The 19,504-nt window shown below is 41.3% G+C and overlaps 1 protein-coding gene across 2 annotated transcripts in view; it reads left to right on the forward strand.

The window, feature by feature from the left end:
- Positions 1–19,504, forward strand: part of rap1gds1 (RAP1, GTP-GDP dissociation stimulator 1) — a 92,061-nt gene that overhangs the window by 17,840 nt on the left and 54,717 nt on the right. For both annotated transcript variants that reach the window (XM_063046890.1, XM_063046891.1), the window contains exon 3: positions 15,713–15,835. In XM_063046890.1, coding sequence (XP_062902960.1) covers positions 15,713–15,835 — 123 coding nt within the window. The remainder of the gene's footprint in view (positions 1–15,712; positions 15,836–19,504) is intronic.

Genomic DNA, 19,504 nt, shown 5'->3' on the forward strand with positions numbered 1-19,504 from the left:
AATTGAAGAATGCCTTGGGGTTTTCCTTTACCCTACTTGCCAAGGCCTTCTCATGCCCCCTTCTTGCTCTTCTCAGCCCCTCCTTAAGCTCCTTTCTTGCTTCCCTATATTCCTCAATAGACCCATCTGATCCTTGCTTCCTAAACCTCATGTATGCTGCCTTCTTCCACCTAACTAGATTTTCCACCTCACTTGTCACCCATGGTTCCTTCACCCTACCATTCTTTATCTTCCTCATTGGGACAAATTTATCCCTAACATCCTGCAAGAGATCTCTAAACATCGACCACATGTCCGACAAATTTATCCCTAACATCCTGCAAGATATCTCTAAACATCGACCACATGTCCATAGTACATTTCCCTGCAAAAACATCATCCCAATTCATACCCGCAGGTTCTAGCCTTATAGCCTCATAATTTGCCTTTCCCCAATTAAAAATTTTCCTGTCCTCTCTGATTCTATCCTTTTCCATGATAATGCAAAGGCCAGGGAGCGGTGGTCACTGTCCCCCAGATGCTCACCCACTGAGAGATCTGTGACCTGACCCGGTTCATTACCTAGTACTAGATCTAGTATGGCATTCCCCCGGTCGGCCTGACACATACTGTGACAGGAATCCGTCCTGGACACACTTAACAAACTCTGCCCCATCTAAACCCTTGGAACTAATCAGCTGCCAATCAATATTAGGGAAATTAAAGTCACCCATAATAACAACCCTGTTATTTTTGCACCTTTCCAAAATCTGCCTCCCAATCTGCTCCTCTGTATCTCTGCTGCTACCAGGGGGCCTATAGAATACCCCCAATAGAGTAACTGCTCCCTTCCTGTTCCTGACTTCCACCCATATTGACTCAAAAGAGGATCCTGCTACATTACCCACCCTTTCTGCAGCTGTAATAGTATCCCTGACCAGTAATGCCACCCCTCATCCCCTTTTTCCACCCTTTCTATCCCTTTTAAAGCACTGAAATCCAGGAATATTAAGAATCTATTCCTGCCCAGGTGCCAGCCAAATCTCTGTAGTGGCCACTACATCATAATTCCATGTATGTATCCAAGCTCTCAGTTCATCACCTTTGTTCCTGATGCTTCTTGCATTGAGGTACACACATTTCAGCCCTTCTACTTTACTGTCTTTACACCGTTTATTCTGCTTCTCTTTCCTCAAAGCCTGTCTGTATGTTAGATCTGGCTTTACTCCACGTACTTCTTTCACTGCTCTATCACTCTGGGTCTCATCCCCCTCGCAAATTAGTTTAAACCCTCCCAAACCCTGCTAGCAAACCTACCTGCAAGGATATTGCTCCCCCTCGAGTTCAGGTGCAACCCATCCAATCTGTACAGGTCCCACCTTCCCCAGAAGAGATCCCAATGATCTAAAAAACTAAATCCCTTCTCCCTGCACCAACTCCTCAGCCACGCATTCAACTGCCATCTCCTCCAATTCTTACCATCACTGTCACGTAGCACTGGCAGCAATCCTGAGAACGTCACCCTTGAGGTCCTGTTCTTCAGCCTTCTGCCTAGTTCCCGAAACTCACACTTCAGGACCTCATCCCTCTTCCTGCCTGTGTCATTGGTCCCAACATGTATCACAACTTCTGGTTGCTTTCCCTCTCGTACCAGGATGTGCACCCGGTCAGAGACATCCCGGACCCTGGCACCCGGGAGGCAACAAACCATGCGGGTGTCCTTCTCACGTCCACAAAATCTCCTGTCTGCTCCCCTGACCATAGAGTCTCCAATGACGACAGCTCTCTTCTTCTCCGTCCCACCCTTCTGCACCACAGGGTCAGACTCAGTGCCGGAGGCCCTGCCACTGTGGCTCACACCTGGTCGGTCGTCCCCGCCAACAGTATCCAGGACGGTAAACTTATTATTCAGGGGAATGGCTACAGGGGTGCTCTGCACTACCTGTCTGCTCACCTTCGCTTTCCCCCCTCTGACTGTCACCCAACGACCTACTTCTGACAGCCTAGGTGTGACTACCTCCATGTAGCTCTCATCTATGACTGCCTCATTCTCCCTTATGAGTCGAAGGTCATCCAGCTGCTGCTCCAGATTCCTTACACGGTCTTCCAGATCGCCCAGCCGTATGCACTTCTGGCAGATGTGACTCTGCGGGAGAGGGGAGTTCCCCCAAGACTGCCTGATTTTGGGTGGGGGGGGGTGGCAGTAGAGCATAATAGAGAATATCTGGAGAGTTCAAAGTAAAAGTTATTATCAGAGTATATGCATGTTCCCACATGCAACCCTGAGATTCTTTTTCCTTCAGGCATACTCAGAAAATCTATAGAACAATTACTGTAAACAGGATAATGGACAACAAACTGTGCAAATATAAGTAAATAGCAGTAAATAAGTAGAGCATGAAATAACAAGAGTCCTTCAACTGAGACCATCGGTTGTGGGAACACCTGAAATGGAATGAGTGTAGTTACCCCTTTTGTTCAAGAGTGTGATGGTTGAGGGGTGGTATCTGCTCTTGAACCTAGTGGTGAGTTCTGAGGCACTTGTTCCTTCTATCTGATAGCAGCAGCGAGAAAAGAGCATGGCCAGGATGTTGAGGATCTTTGGATGCTGCTTTTCGGCAGCAACATTTCATGTAGATGTGCTCAGGTACTGGGCCGAATCCGCTGCCATTGTAGGATTTTCAACTCAAAGACATTGATGTTCCCAAACTGGGCCGTAATGCAGAGTAACATCTTTGGAGAGAAGTGTCTTTGATTATGTTGGCTGCTGTATTGAGGCAGCAAGAAGTGTAGACAGATTCCTGGAAGGAGAGCCTGATATCTGTGATGTGCTACACTGTGTGTCCACAACTCTGCCATTCCTTGAAGTTGAGGGCAAAGCAGATATCATACCCAGCTATGATGCATCCAGATAGGATGCTTTCTTTGGATCATGAATAGAACTTGGTGAGGGTGAATGGGGACGTGCCAAATTTCTTTAGCCTCCTGAGGAAGTAGAAGCTCTGGTGAGTTTTCTTGGCCGTGGCATCTACGTGTTTGGGGCCAGGTCAGGCTCTTGATATTTAATTCTAGGGACTTGAACCTCTCAAGCTTCTCAATCTCAGCACAGTTGGCGTAAATAGGAAAGTGTACAACTCCTCCCTTCCTGAAATCAATGTTAACTGAATGCTTCTGCCCATACTCAAAGGTAGAAATGTTATTCTTGGAAATAACATAAATTATACGCAAGTTCAATTAGCAAGACACAAACATTTTTCTCTAATCAAGTTAGGAATTTAAAATTTCTTTTTAAGAAATTGGGGTAAATATCATTTCTGCTGAAGACAAGGTTCCACAGATGCTGGAATCCTGAGCAACAAACAATCTACTGGAGGAAATCAATGGGTTGAGTGGCATCCGGAGTTTGGAGGGTGCTGGTGTAAAGCAGTGTCAACGTTTTTGTTTCTTGCTAGATAACCGAGTCCCGATGATTAATTTTTGGTGAACAAAACTATTGAAATGCTCTCCTTCACTGCTATATGGTAAAGGTTTATACTCAACTGAACCTAAATGAGTGACAGTTTTTGACATTCATAGATATTGAAGTTTCTATGAATACTTTTAACACCTATACCCATGGTTTATCTAGGAATGACCATTGTAGTAAATTAAATATCATGTTGACTTGTTTGAGAATGAAATGGCAAATATTGACCAAGAAGAGGACTTGTGCACTGGAACTGAGGAAATCAACCAAACATGAACAAATGCTATGTGAGGCCACCTTAGCACAATCCAAATAAACTCAGCTATACAGCTGACATAACGGGGCAGATGTTCAATGGGTATTTTGTTGTGCTGCCTTCTGTACTTGTTCTGTTGCTCGAGGCTGTCCTGTGCAACATTAGTTACTTCTCTGCTAACTTCTCTTGCTTTCCATGTTCCAGCTGCATTTGGTGCATAGAACCTCTTTTGGCTATGGGAGTAAAGGCTATGCAGGCATGGGAAGGGGCAGGGGCTATGGTTTTATTAAGAATTCGAGCAGACTGAGGAGCAGTATAAACAATTACCTGCCTGTTTCTTTCATTTCTGTGGTCCAAGCCCATGATGGGATGGGAGCATGGGGGTGGCAAGAGGTGATTGCGGGATAGTTCGTTCCATTAATTATATTGACTATGAAGCTGACTTTTGCATCACAGTGAAAGACGTGTTTTTTCAGCGTAAGCTTCTGTTTACATTGAAGTAAAAACAGAAAATGCTGGGAACACTTGTCAAGTCAGGCAGCATCAGTAGTTTTTTTTAAAAAGCATGTGTTAACATTTTGAGTTGAAAACCCTTCATTGGAACCGGAAAAGTTTACATTGATAAGACAAATAAAAAACTATGGGGATTTGAGGGTTACCTTTAGAATAAGTTGTTGAGATCATTAATCAATGAGTTACTTAAAGCAAGTGAGGTTAGAGTTACAATTAAGATAAGTTGTTGAGGTATTGTTTAATCAGGGCAATTAATGTATAAATGCAAACAAAATGTAAAAATTACAAATATAGAATTACAGGACTTGTGCAGCAGGTCGAACTGTGCTAATGAGGAGGGAAGACTGAGCCATTATCACAGGTGCAGTCTTGCGATGGAAATGGCCAGTTCTCTGCAGATGGAGAAATTGAGTTACTTGAAGTGGTAGAATTTTATATAGAATCTAGAAGGTATAATAGGTCAAAGTGGGAGTGAGATGGGGAATATGTTAGGTTATAAGAAGCTCAGGGTTGCCCCTGCTTACTGATTGCAGATGTTTGTTTTTTCTTCAGCCTAGAGATGTCAAATGTATCACTCATTTAGAAGTTCAAATGAATTGCTGCTGGAAGCACTGTTTGGATCCATAGATGCTGGGAAGGAAAGAATGAAAGGACAAGAATTCTGCATGAGTAACTCAACAGATTAAGTCAGGGGTCCCCAACCTTTTTTGCACCACGGACCGGTTTAATATTGACGATATTCTTGCGGACCACTCGACCCGGGGTTGGGGTGGGGTGGTGTTCAAGTTCAACAGTGCATGACAGGGAATGAGAAAAGGTGCAGCTGACTCATATTGTTTCATATCGCCAAATCATATTGTTTCCTCACAGCCCGGTAGCACATCTTTGTGGCCCGGTGGTTGGGGACCACTGGATTAAGTGACTGCATTATAACACAGCTGCATCCAGTCTGCAGGGCTAACTTGGAGCTTTCTGTTGCCTGCCACTTTGTTTCTCTTCTATTCTCTCTCATTGATTTCTGTAGTTCCCTGCACAGTTATAACCAGGACCAAATGTAATATTTCCAAGATCACTAATGACAAAGCTACCTGGGAAATGTGAGTTGTGATGAAGATGCAAGGTAGCTTCAGAGGAAATTGAGAGCAACAGTATGACATGTGGTTCAAATGTTCAGTTTAATATCAAAGTATGTATCCATGTACAACTGTAAATGAAATTTGTCTTTTCCAGATAGCCACAAAACAAAGAAAGAACATAATAGTCGTTCAGAGAAACATCAAACCTACCCCCTTCCCCACACAAAAATGAAAGGCATCCCCATCACCCCATCATCAACCCCCCACCCCCTTTCCCCACACAAAACAGAACAGAAACATTGACCCCTCCCCCAAAAAAACCCTCACCGCACAAAAAAACTAACAACATTAACTCCCAAACACCCTCCCCTCGCATATCAAAACAGAAAAGGACAGCTATTTGTGAAAAACCACATCCTGAAACAGTCCACAGTCCATAAATGGAATAGTCCATAATTGCAGAGCCACGATGCCATTCTACAATATCACCGACATTCATTGAAAGAGAGGGACACCACATGACGCAGAAAGGCCTACAAGTTTGTTACAGCAAGCCACATAGTGATAGGCCACTCACAGGCTCCTTTGGCAGGGATCAAAAGGAAGGCAGTCAAGGCTGAACTCTCACTTGCCTTCTGTATTCGCCTCTGTCTCAATCTTCCTCGTGCTTTAATTGGCGATTAATGGATACTTTCAATAAGTAAAATGGAGTTGAGTATTGGCTGTGCACCATATGAAAAACTAAACGTTTCCACTTGGCTAGGAAAACCATTGTGAGAAATGTTGATTGCAATATGGTGTCTTTTAACATGTCAGTCAAGGTTGGTTATAGGTGCAGCAGGCAGTTGGGGTAACGAATAGTATGTTGGCAATTATTGCAGGTGGATTTAAACATAAGATATCCCACTGCATTTAAATAGTACATTGGTGGGACCATAATTAGAGTATGGTGCGCATTTGGTTTCCTTAACAAAGGATACTGTAATGCAACAATGCAGTAAAGGTTCATCAGATTGGTTCTTTGGATGATGGGATTATCAGATGAGATTAATAGAGTAGGCCTTGATTCTCTCAAGTATAGATGAATGGGTGGTGACCCAATTAAAAATACAATTTTTGGTTGGTTTTACAGGATAGATGCAGGTTGGCTATTTTTCTCATCAAAGAAATGAGTGAACAGTTTGGGACTAAAGTGTTGAGAAATTTCTTCTGAATCCTCTCCCTTCAAGAGCTTTGGAGATTCTGTCATTGATTCCATTCAAAGCAGATGAACAGATTTTTGGATAGTAGAGAATATGTGGATAGCACTAAAAAAGTGGTTTGACTGTCTCCCTTGCCATTGTCAAACACTGCACTAATGGCTATCCCCAGTCTTCTCAGACATTTTCAATCAATCTCAAGCTATGCTCTACTCCAACATGTTTCAAGAAATTTTGTTATTCTTGTCCCCAAAATGAAAGATTACTGTACTTAACTACAGGCCAGTTGCACTCACGTCAGTGGCAATGAAGACTTTTGAAAGGCTAATCGTGTCATTTCTCAAATCCATAGATAAAAATGTTATAGGTCAGTGGTCCCCAACCACTGGGCCGCAAACCATGTGCTACCGGGCCGCGAGGAAATGATATGATTTGGCGATATGAGTTAGCTGCACCTTTCCTCATTCCCTGTCATGCCCACTGTTGAACTTGAACGCATGCGAGGTCATTACGCACGCGTCATTTATGTCAGCATGGGAAGAAGGTCAACTCCTCGAGCTTGCAAATGATGGCGGCCTGAAAAGTATGTTTGACATAACATCTCTGCCGGCATTCTGGATCAAAGTCAAGGCTAAATATCCTGAGACAGCCACGAAAGCACTGAAAACGTTGCTTCCATTTCCAACATATCTCTGCGAAGTGGGGTTTTCTTCAATGAATGCAACAAAAACTAAATTGCGGAATAGACTGGACATAAGGAACCCCCTTCGAGTATCGCTGGCTCCCATCACCCCTCCATGGGACCGTCTTGTTGCAAGGAAACAAGCCAGGGCTCCCACTGATTCAGCGATATTGATGTGTTGCAATGATTTTATATGTTCATACTGGGAAAATATGTGCTGTGTGTTTAATAACCAAACGTTACTTAAAATGTTATGATGCCATTGACTTATAAGTGACTTATAATTGACTTATCACTATATTCATGCGAGGCAAATATGCACTGTGTGTTTAATATTAAATTCATTAGATAAACCCTTTTAGAAACGAAATTGAGTGTATTAGCCTCTTATAGGTGACTTATAGTTGACTTATCACCAATATTCCGGTCGTAACTAACACCACCCCCCCCCCCCACCCCACCAGGGTTGCCAACTGTTCCGTATTAGCCGGGACATCCCGTATATTGGGCTAAATTGGTCTGTCCCATACGGGACTGCCCTTGTCCCATATTTCCCCTGCTAAGATAGAGCGTTCCTATGAAACCTTTCATGCCGTAATGGCGTAAAACGAAGAAGTAATTACCATTAATTTATATGGGAAAAATTTTTGAGCGTTCCCAGACCCAAAAAAACCCTACCAAATCATACCAAATAACACATAAGACCTAAAATAACACTAACATATAGTAAAAGCAGGAATAATATAAATACACAGCCTATATAAAGTAGAAATAATGTATGTACAGTGTAGTTTCACTGAACAGAATCGCCAAAAACGATTTGTAGAAAAAAAGAGGCACGTACACGCATGTGCACACAGGTGCCTGCGCAAGGCTTCATGGTCATGGTAGTCTTTCTCGGGGTAAACGCAATGTATTTGACTGCTACTCTTGTCCGTTGGCAACCCTACCCCAACCCCCGGTCGGCCGGTCCCCAAGAATATTGCCAATAATAAACCGGTCCGCGGTGCAAAAAAGGTTCAGGATCCACTGCAGTTTGGCTACAGCACTTGACAGACCTGTGGCTGATGCAGCTAATATTGATCTGGATATTATACTACAGCACCTTGCCTCCACTGTAACATATTTCATGATTCTCTTTGACTTCAGTTCAGCTTTCAATACCATCAACCCAGAGCTTCAGCAAGCAAAACTCTCCAAACTTAATGTACCAGGTTCCGTCAGTAGGTAGATCACAAACTTTGTCTGATAGGAGGCAGTGTATAACACTAGGCAAGTACATCTCCATGTCCTGCTCAGTTAACACACTTGCTGTACGGAGGTGTGTTCTCTCTTCTTTCCTATTTTCCCTTTCTACACCAATGACTACATCTCCAGTGATCATCAGTTAAGCTGATAGTTTGTAGGCAATGTTGGATTAATCACCAGAGGTGACTAATCTAAATACCACCAGGAAATAAACATGCTAGTGTCCTGATGCAATTACAACAGTTTGGAGTTAAATGTCCTTAAAACTGTGGAGGGGCGTATTGATATCAAAAGAAGTGAGTCTTCTCTCAACCCACTCATCATAAAAAAACTCTACAGTGGGCTCTGTTTCAACATTTGCGTGCCTGGGCATTATTATTTTGCAGGACCTCATGGAAGAGGCATATCCTCTTCATTGACAAAACGGCTCGGAAGAGGATATAATTCTTGTGGCAGTCAGTAAAATTCCATCTTCCCCAGAACATACTGGTACAATTCCATCATTGTACACTGCCATCATAGAGCGTTTTCACATCGGCCATTATTGTCGGGTTTGATGCAGCATCTTCTCACAGTATTCAAAATCTACAGCGAGCTGTCATGTCACCAGAAAAGGTCGTTGGCTGCAGTCTACCATTATTGCAGAACTTGTGTATGCCCAGGTCAAAAAAGCAGGGAGCAGAAATCATTGTGGATGCTACCTTCCCAGCAAACTGCCTTTTGCAAAATCTCCATTTTGGAAAGCACTGTAGGGCTATTAAACAAAAATTTCACAGCATTCTTAAAAGTTTCTTCCCCCAGGCAATTAATTTGATCAACTATTCTAGTTTGCCCCCCCCCATCTATTACCTCAGTCACTACACTTTAAACCACATTTTATAATGCTGTTTACATTTACATTTGCTGTTTACATTTTTACATTTGCTATTTACAAATACATGCTGGTATTTATGCATTTGTGCACATTTCATTCCATATATGTACTTTAAACTCTAAAGCACATAGAAAAACTACAGCACAATACGGGCCCTTTGGCCCACAATGCTGTGCCGAACATGTATTTACTTTAGGAATGACCTAGGGTTACCCATAGCTCTCTAGTTTTTCTAAGCTCCATGTACCTATCCAAGAGTCTCTTAAAAGAGCCTGTTGTATCTGCCTCCACCACTGTCACCAGCAGCCCATTCCACGCACTCACCACTCTCTGCGTGAACAAAAAAACAAACTTGCCCGTGACATCTCCTCTGTACCTACTTCCAGGCACCTTAAAACTGTGCCCTCTTGTGTTAGCCATTTCAGCCCTGTGAAAAAGCCTCTGACTATCCACACGATCAGTGCCTCTCATCATCTTGTACACCTCTATCAGGTCACCTCTCATCCTCCGTTGCTCCAACTCTAACTTTATTTTTGTTGTAATTCCTTATAATTATTGAATATTGTTTTTGTTGCATGTCACGCCTGCACATCACAGCAAATTCCTAATACACATGTATGGCAAATAAAGTTGATTCTCGAGGTAGATGAGCTGCAGTTATTCACTGTTCTTGTATAGAGCCAGGAAGTATTGGGAAAGAGCCATCAAGCTGTTATTGTGATTCTAATCCACGGTTCCAAATGCAAGGTTGCCTTATTCTTTTTCCATGCAGCAAATATGCAGTACACATGATACAAGCCTGCATTCATATCAAAGCTAAGCTGAATAATAAATCGATAATGTGTAATTAATTATGTATTTTCTCCTTTTATTCCTTTTAGGCCCTATAATTATGGTATAAAAATTTTCAACATAAGTTAAACAATTTTGCTGCTGTTCTGATGTAAAGCAGGAGATGATGAAAAACAGAATGGAGCATAATCAAATAGGTCTCTAATGAAGCAGTTTAAAAAGATTTCCTTTTTCAAAATACAAAAAATAAAACGAGCGGGTAAATAAAATGTATTGAAGCTAACTGGAAACATAAGATTTGTATTTGGAGCTTTGGTAGGTTTCTCATGCAAGAGTTATAAATGTGTAGATTTAATTTCAGATCAAGGTAGTCTGAAATGCTGTCTAATTCAATGGAGATGGCTTCAGTTCAAATATGATTATGCCTGATAATCAAAAGTATGACTTACAGGTGATATGTTAGATTTTGTCATGTTTATAATTTCATTTTTTTCCAACAGTAATGTCTGCTATTTTTAGAGGCAATTTTCATTCCTTTTAAACTGTAATTTAAATCAGAATTAACTGTATTGTGTACTGAGTAATTTTTATTTACTTTGAGTGAACTTCCTGGTAGTGTTCTAAATTTTCAGAATTCTAATCTTGAGGGTTATTCATCAAGAAAATCCTAGGGAACAACTTGTGTTGCTTTATCTTGCATTAATATTGAATCAAATAGTAGTACATTTTGAAAATTTGGTCAAGTGAAGGAAATTTTTGTGAGGAGCACTGGTTAGATATAAATAATATCTTAAAGTGGAATCATCCGAAACATCCTAATCTGGACCAAAAAATGTTTAATGTCCATAGTTGTACTTTAAATCTCACCCTATATACCAGATCATATAGCCCAAAAAAAAGCATACTCTAAAGCTAATATATAGCTAGCACTTGGCTCACAGAGCCAAGATAAGAATTCTTAATTTTTTTCAATCCTTGTGGATTTCTTTCTTTGTACATCTGTTTCATCCAGCTCAAGCATTACTGTATCCTTCCCACATCTAGCCCAGCCATTCATTGCCAAATCTGAATGGTGATCATGCAGCCCTAGTGTTCCAATCTTTTACCACTAGTGCTTGATCATTGTGGATAGATGTCAGTAGATCCTTGACTTCTATCTTTTAAAGCCATCCATCTCCATCAGATGTCTTCTGTGCATTTCTCTGAGAATCCCTGCACACAGGTTGATAAAGGGTTTCGGCTCGAAATATGGACTCTTAATCCCTCTCCGTAGATGCTCCTGACCTGCTGAGTTCCTCCAGCATTTTGTGGGTTACTCTTCACATGATTCCATGTTTACCTGTTCATCAAAATTTCTCAATGGTGTTTTTATTCCTTCACTGTCATTTCAATATCCTTTGTAGTAATCTATCTTTGTAGCCTTTTCCTCATTCTCGTATTCTCATTAATGAAACACACATGACATCAAACTCCACATAAGGCATAAGAGCAGAATTAGGCCATCTGGGCCATCAAGTCTGCTCCACCTTTCAATCATGGCTGACCTTTTTTTTAATCTCCTGCTCAACCCCAGTTCCTGGCCTTTTCTCTGTAACCTTTGATACCATGTCCAGTCAAGAACCTATCAATCTCTGCCTTAAATACACCCAACGGCCTGGCCTCCACAGCTGCATATGGCAACAAATTCACCACCCTTTCACTAAAGAAATTTCTCCACATCTGTTTTGAAAGGGCACCTCTCTATCCTGAGGCTGTGCCCTCTTGTCCTAGTCTCTCCCACCATAGTAACATCCTTTCCACATCTACTCTGTCTAGGCTTTCAACATTCGAAAGGTTTCAATGAGATCTCACCCCCCCCCATCCTTCTGATTTGGAGTACAGACCCAGAGCCATCAATGTTCTTCGTATGATAACCCTTTCATTCCTGGAATCATCCTTTTGAACCTCCTCTGGGCACTCTCCAATGCTAGTAAATCTTTTCTAAGATGAGGGACCCAAAACTGTTCACAATACTCAAGGTGAGGCCTCACCATTGCCTTATAAAGCCTCAGCATCACATCTACCTGCCACTTGCTTTCTTGCCATCTTTTAATCTATTTGTTGACAGGATCCTATTTACTATTTCTGCCTCTCTTTCAAGCCATTTGCTAATGAAATTAGTCCATGACTATTCCAGTATTTTCCTGAATAGCGCCTATATTTCATCAATCAGCTTATCCATGATTCTTCTTTATTTCTTTTGCATACCAAATTAGTTTCCCAAGTTAACTGTTTAACATGCAGAACACAGCAGAGAGATAAGAACTGAAGTGATAGGACTGAGGGTGGGGCAGTTGGTATACAGGTCGGCATTGAGCATTTTTTGGTGTAGTGAGACTGAGGAAGGACAAGCAGGTGATGGGGCAAAATTGCTGCCAGCGGATGAGTTGAAGTGTAACATGAGGGCAAGATTGAAAAGGGTGATAAATAGGACTGAAGGTGTTGTATTTGAATGCACTCAATATACAGAATAAACCAGATGAACTTGTAGCACATATAGAGATTGGCAGGTACTGTATGATATTGTGGGCATCACTGAGTGGTGGCTGAAAGGAGATCATAGTTGGGAGCTTAACATCCAAGGATAGACCTTGTATCAAAAGAGCAGGTGGTGAGGTGTTTTTGTTAGAAAGTGGTGACGTCGGGGCAGAAGATGTAGAATCCTTGTGGGTAGAGTTAAACTGCAAGGGTGAAAAAGACCCTGATGGGCATTATATACAGGTCCCCCGAACATTGGCCAGGATGTGAGATATGAATTTCAATGGGAGATAGAAAAGGCATGTAATAAAAGCAATGTTATGATGATTATGGGAGATTTCAATGTGTAGGTAGATTGAGAAAATCAGGCTGGTGCTGGATCCCAAGAGAGGGAATTTGTAGAATCCCTGTAAGATAACTTTTAGAGTAGCTTGTGGTTGAGCCCACTAGGGGAAAGGCAATTTTGGATTGGATGTTGTGTAATGAACTAGATTTAATTAGGGAGCCTAATGTAAAGGAATCCTTAAGAGGCAGTGGTCATAATGTGATAGAATTCACCCTGCAGTTTGAGAGGGAGAAGCTAAAGTTAGGTGTGTCAGTATTACAGTGTAGTAAAGGGAATTGCACAGACATAAGAGAGGAGCTGGCCAAAGTTGATTGGAAGGGGGATGATGACAGAACAGCAATGGTGCAGTATGGATACATCCCAAAGACAGACACCATGGTAGCATAGCAGTTAGAGCGACGTTGCTGCAGTTCGAGGTGTCGGAATCCAGAGTTCAATGCCGGCATCCTCTATAAGGAGTCTCTGTACATCCTCCCCGTGGATTGTGTGGGTTTTTCCAGGTCCTCTGGTTTCCTCTCACTTTCTAAAGACGGACCAGGTAGGTTAATTGAGCATTGTAAATTGTCCCAAGAGTAGGAAAAGGTTAAATTGGGGTTGTTGGGCAATGCAGCTCGAAGTGCTGGAAGGGCCTATTCCTGCTCTATCTCTAAATAAATAAATAAAATGAAGCAGTATTCTGAAGGGAGAATGATGCAATTGTGGTTGACAAGGGAAGTCAAAGATAGCATAAAGCAAAAGAGGGTATAATATATCAAAGATTAGTTGGAAGTTAGAAGAGTGTGAAACTTTTAAAAACCAACAGAAGGCAACTAAAAAAAAGCTATAAGGAGAGAAAAGATGAAATATGAATGTAAGTTAGTTATTAATATATATTAAAAAAATACCAAAAGTTTTCAGATATATAAAGAGTAAAAGAGAGGCAAGAGTGGATACTGGACCACTGGAAAATGATGCTGGAGAGGTAGTATGGTGGTACAAAGAAATAGTGGATGAATTTAAGTATTTTGTGTCAGTTTTCACTGTGAAAGGGACTAACAATATGCCAAAAATTCAAGTGTTGGGAGCAGAAATAAGTGTTGTTGCTATTACTAAGGAGAAGATGAACGGTCTGAAGGTAGTTAAGTAACCTGGACCAGATGGTCTACACCCCAGGGTTCTAAAAGAGGTAACTGAAGAGATTATGGGGGCATTAGTAATGATCTTTCAAGAATCACTAAATTCGGGAATGGTTCCAGAGGATTCGTCGTCATCGTAGGTTGCATCTGGAATTTCCAGTTGGTGGACGATTTCCCTCCACGCCGCTCTAACACATTGGGGAATCGTGTACGTGGCAGCTTACAGCAGCGGTTTGCCTTTGCCTTCTGCCGGGTGAGTTTAAAGAGGACACCACCTTTTGCAGTGGGTAACCAGGACGTCTAAGTGCCTTGTCATGCTCTTAGCACTTCACCAACGCCTGCTGGCCTGCCTTCTTGACCATTGGACCATTAATTGGTCTCTTTCACTCAATCTGCCATGGCCAGACTTCACACGCTGGGATTGGAAAACTGCAAGTGTCACTCCACTCTTAAAGAAGAGAGGGAAATTGTGGGCCAATTAGCCTGACTTCAGTGGTTGGGAAGATGTTTGAGTCCATTATTAAGGACGAGGTTTTAGGATACTTGGAGGCACTTAATAAAGTAGACCAAAGTCAGCATAGTTTCCTTAATAGGAAATCCTGCCTGCCAAATAGGGAGGATAGACAAAGGAGAATAAGAGGATGTTGTTTGCTTGGATTTTCAGGCCTTTGACAAGGTGCCACACAGGAGGCTGCTTAACAAGATATGATCCCATAGTATTACAGGAAAGATGCTAGCAGAGTCCTACTGAAGGGTCTCTGTCTGAAATGTCGACTGTACTCTTTTTCCATAGATGCTGCCTGGCCTGCTGAGTTTCTCCAGCATTTTGTGTGTAGCATGGATAGAAAGTTGGCTGACTGGCAGGAGGCAAAAAGTAGGAATAAAGGAGCCCTTTTCTGGTTGGCTTCTGGTGTCTAGCAGTGTTCTGCAGAGGTCGGTTTTGAAACCCTTTTGTATGTCAACAGCTTGGATGGTGGAATTGGTGGCTGATACGAAGATAGTGGAGGAGCAGGTAGTTTTGTGGAAGTGGAGTTTGCGGAAGGACTTGGACAGATTGGGAGGATGGGTAAAAAAAGTGGCAGGTAGTGTAGCAAAGTATATGGTCATGCATTTTGGTAGAACAAAGGTGTAGACTATTTTCTAAATGTGGAGAGCATTCAAAAATCAGAGGTGCAAAGAAACTTTGGAGTCTTGTGCAGAATTTCCTAAAGGTTAGCTTGCAGATTGAGTCATTGTTAAGGAAGGCAAATGTAATGTTATAATTCATTTTGAGAGGACTAGAATATAAGGTATCCCTTTACAACAGCAATAAGGAAGAATTTCTTTAGCCAGAATCTGTGGAATTCATTACCATGACAGCTGTGGAGGCCAAGTTATTCAGTATATTTAAAGCGGAGGTTGCTAGTTTCTTGATTAGGCAGGGTGCACAAGGTTATGTGGAAAAGGCAGGAGAAAGGTGTTGAGAACGATGATAAATCAGCCAGGATGGAACAGCGGAGCAGACTCCATGGCCTAATTCTGCTCCTATATCTTATGGTCTTGTACATTGGATTCAGTTCATTATTTGTTTTGCATATGTATTCATAAATCAGGTTTGTTTTTGTTTTCCTTGCATTGGAATTTTAATTTATTATTACCATCTCTTGCAGATGCAGAAACCAGCGTAAAACTCCAGGAGAGCGGCATTCTTCAAGTTTTCCCACGTTTACTGTCTCCACATATTTCCTGTGCAGCAAAAGTAGCAAACATTATAGCGGAAGTAGCCAAAAATGGTGAGGTTTTCCACAAGAACTTTATCTGCTGCCACGTCTTCAGTTTTGCTGCAGCATTTTACAAATGTTTTATTTTGTTTTAGAGCAGCAGCCTTTTATAGATTTGTGCAATTTGAAACTAACTTGTTTCCTCACATTACCAGTTCTGATGACAAATCATTGAACTAAAATGTTAATTCCTTCTACAGGTATTGCCTGACTTGTTGAGTATTTCTAGTTTTTTTTAAATTTCGGAATTGCAGCATCTTGGAGTTTTTCTTTTTAATATTTCTGAATATGTGTTGTGATGATGCATGAATATGGTATACAGAGTTTTTGGAAATGCATCTGAGTTTTATACCCATTCCTATTGTACAAATCTAATTTTCAGTGCTGTAAGCAGGAGAAAGATGTGAATATCACTCACACCTTTGATATTGACTTAGGTGTAATGAAGCAGTCACAAAAGATATGATACCCAGCTATTCCCCAGAACCAAACTGCCCAGAACAAAGTGTGAATATGCAACTTATTTTCTTCGCTTTTACCACGCCTGTAGCCACGTGACTAGTAAAAATGCAACACAATACAATGCAGCTAGAGAACTGATGCATGACTTCTGCATCCCAGCCCCCTAATTATACTAAATAGCTACAACTATGTGCTACCAAAACACAGGAGACATGAAATCTTAAGGTACACACAAATGTCCGTTTACTGGTAAGCAGCCTATCCTGAGTTGAGATTTTTCTCTTGATGTACCAGGTTGTTTCTGCTGACTGCATTCAGGAAAATCTGTCTTGAATTGCTGTTGCCAATGCTCATTCAAGTTCAAAACTGAAATCCTATTAACTGTCAGCTCTGAACAAACATGGTCTCCTTTCAGTGGTCTGTTAACAGTTCAACCCAACATTGTTCTGATTGCATCGGGTCCATCATCAACACTGCGAATCACTTGCAATGGCTCCAATGCTCTAGGTACATTTGTTGCTATCAACAGCTCAATTTCTGAATCGATTTCTGGTAAATGAATATGCTTCAGGTAAGACCATTTCTGAAGATCTCTCTGATGAAGAATGTCCCCTTTGTGGACCAACATACTTTCCTGTGTATTGATGTTAGGCAACTTACAGTAGTTCACACTATCGAAACCAGCTGCTTCTAATCCTGAAATGACTTAGCTACTCAGAACCTGTTCTTTTTCCTATCAAGTTGAGCTTGTACATAAGGCTCACTGTACAGAACACTATTGTATTTCCTTGATCTAGGAAAGCATAAGTAACCACTGTCTTGTTACTCTTCTTAGGCTTCACCTGAACTGGAATTATAGGAAGTTTACAATCATGATCACCAGCACCCATAATACGATTAGATATCAGAGCATTACTCACTGCTGTGTTTGATTCTTTTGTGACATATTTGGAATCTGCGCCCTTTTCATCCGTTCCATGCTCAGTTTTAGCTTCACTTTTCACAATAGCCACAGTATGGCAAAGCTGTTTCCCTTAGCCTGAGAACAAATTTGTGATTTAGTTTTGTTCACACCTTTGCATATAGCATCATGTATATTCCCAAACACTGGGTATGTAGCAATCTTTACTTACCTTTTAATAAAATTAACAATGTCAGTGAAAGTAACCTTATGGCAGTTCACAGACCACTCTTCTCCATTTATCCCTAAGCATATCGGGCAATTTCTTTACTATAATCTCGTATTAGCAAGCATGTACTGCACTTCCATGACATTGCAACAGCCTCTAAGTAAAAGACTAGTCTCGAAGAGCTTTCTTGTCTTTTCGATTTGACATGCCACCAAGAAAGAGCCTTTTTGTGTAGGCCACAGCAATTTTGTACTTATTGCCAAAATATTCCTGTAGTAAAATTTTGGCCTTTAGATATCCTTGCTCTGGATCGGCTCACTGGCAACTTTTGACAAGCTCTTTAGGGTAACCTTCAGTCACCTGTTTGAGAAAATAGAAACAGTTGCCATAATCATCAGTCTTGCCTTCATCGCTATTCTTGAAAGCCCTCCTAAATGAATGATAGTGCAATGTATCACTTTGGAAGACTTGAATCTCTTTCGGCAGAGTTATACTGTGTTGTTGTTGCACCACTAAGCTTGCTATTTTGTTTCATGTCCTTATGGCCTCCAACACACATTTAGACTTTTATCACTTGAAGCACAGTGTCACCATACTGTAAATTAATGTGCTCAGAAGCACCTTGTGCTATTGGATATGGCGTAGGTTCAGAGTGCCGTCTTAGTGCAGGCTGCAAATGAATATCCTGAACTACCTCTTGGGGTCCAAACTCATGGTTCATAGACATTTGAGGAACAAATGTATCCACATTGACATTGAGTATGTTGGATTTTCATTGTGCTATGTCAACATAGGAACCCACACCATAGAACTACCCTGCTGGAGCACATTTAGCATCCACAGCACTTGAAGCCTTCAGTGTTTTTGCCTTGGTCATCTTGGCTGCAGTTTCTTCCTGCAAGTCTGCTCCACCTGTTCTTCTAATGTATATTTATCCCTCAATATTTGTTGCTTTGTGCATAACTCAGCTAAATCAGCCTTCGTTCTGCATAACTCAGCTAAATCAGCCTTGGTTCTGCATCCCAAGGAGGTATCAGACACATGTAACACTGTTAGAAATAGAAACTGTCGCCCATGTTAGCTTCAGGGTGTATGTCATCCTGAAAATCATTAGCTTTATACCTAGTCAGAGCATGCCCTGGAGTTTGATAAATAATTTCTCTTTTGGTCCTGACTTCACGGTCACTGCTTCCACTTGACTCATGTTTTGTTTCGTTTGCATACTTGTAAAATAAGAACAGCATTCAATTCGGACGTCAGCAGTCAAAGTATTTCAGCATTTCAACAGAACCAAGCACCAAACTCTTAGGCAAAGACCACACTATAGAACTTACAGTCAGCGATGACTATTCCAGACTTCCTTCCAACCCCAAAAACACAGTATGAATCAACAAAAGATCATTACTTGTCAGAAGCTGCTCCCGGCTGTGGTGCTTCTAATTTCACTAACACTTTAGAATGCCAGTGTTTGGTATAACTGTCGAAATCTTTTATTGACAGAATATAGCAGCTATTCTAACAAACCAGTGCATCTGCTGGTAACCTAGCACGAGTTGTTGTTATTGTATGATGTGCCTTCTGATCAATCCAATAATTACTAATGTTCTAAAAGTTGAAGAAATTATTCAATCCTTTATTAGCAACTAGCAAAACATAATATTGAAGTGGTGAAAATCTAAGCATAATTAAGTGGTCAACAAAAGATAGTAACATATTCCCTTCACTTTTACCATAATATCTCCCATCCACGTGACTATCTACCATAATAAATGCACAACACAGAATACAATGCAGATAGAGAACAGATGCATGGCTTAATATAGCCGGCACAGTGGTTTTCACAACTGTAGGAATTTTCCAAAGATGTGCCTTTTTGCACTCCTTGCTCTAGTGGTCTTATCTGTAGACGCAAGAATAGTTTCTACATGAATGACAGAAGTAACAGATCTCCAAGTCTGCACATTGATTTGGTGTATTCTTTGTACATCAGAGTATTTATATCTTTTACATAACTCCCACCAAAAAAAATTCTTAAGTATTTGTCAAATCCCACCACTTATTCCCCACCCCTATCACTGCATCAGTGTGG

Source organism: Mobula hypostoma, chromosome 4 (genome assembly GCF_963921235.1).
Source record: "Mobula hypostoma chromosome 4, sMobHyp1.1, whole genome shotgun sequence".
In the NCBI taxonomy this organism is placed as follows: Eukaryota; Metazoa; Chordata; class Chondrichthyes; order Myliobatiformes; family Myliobatidae; genus Mobula; species Mobula hypostoma.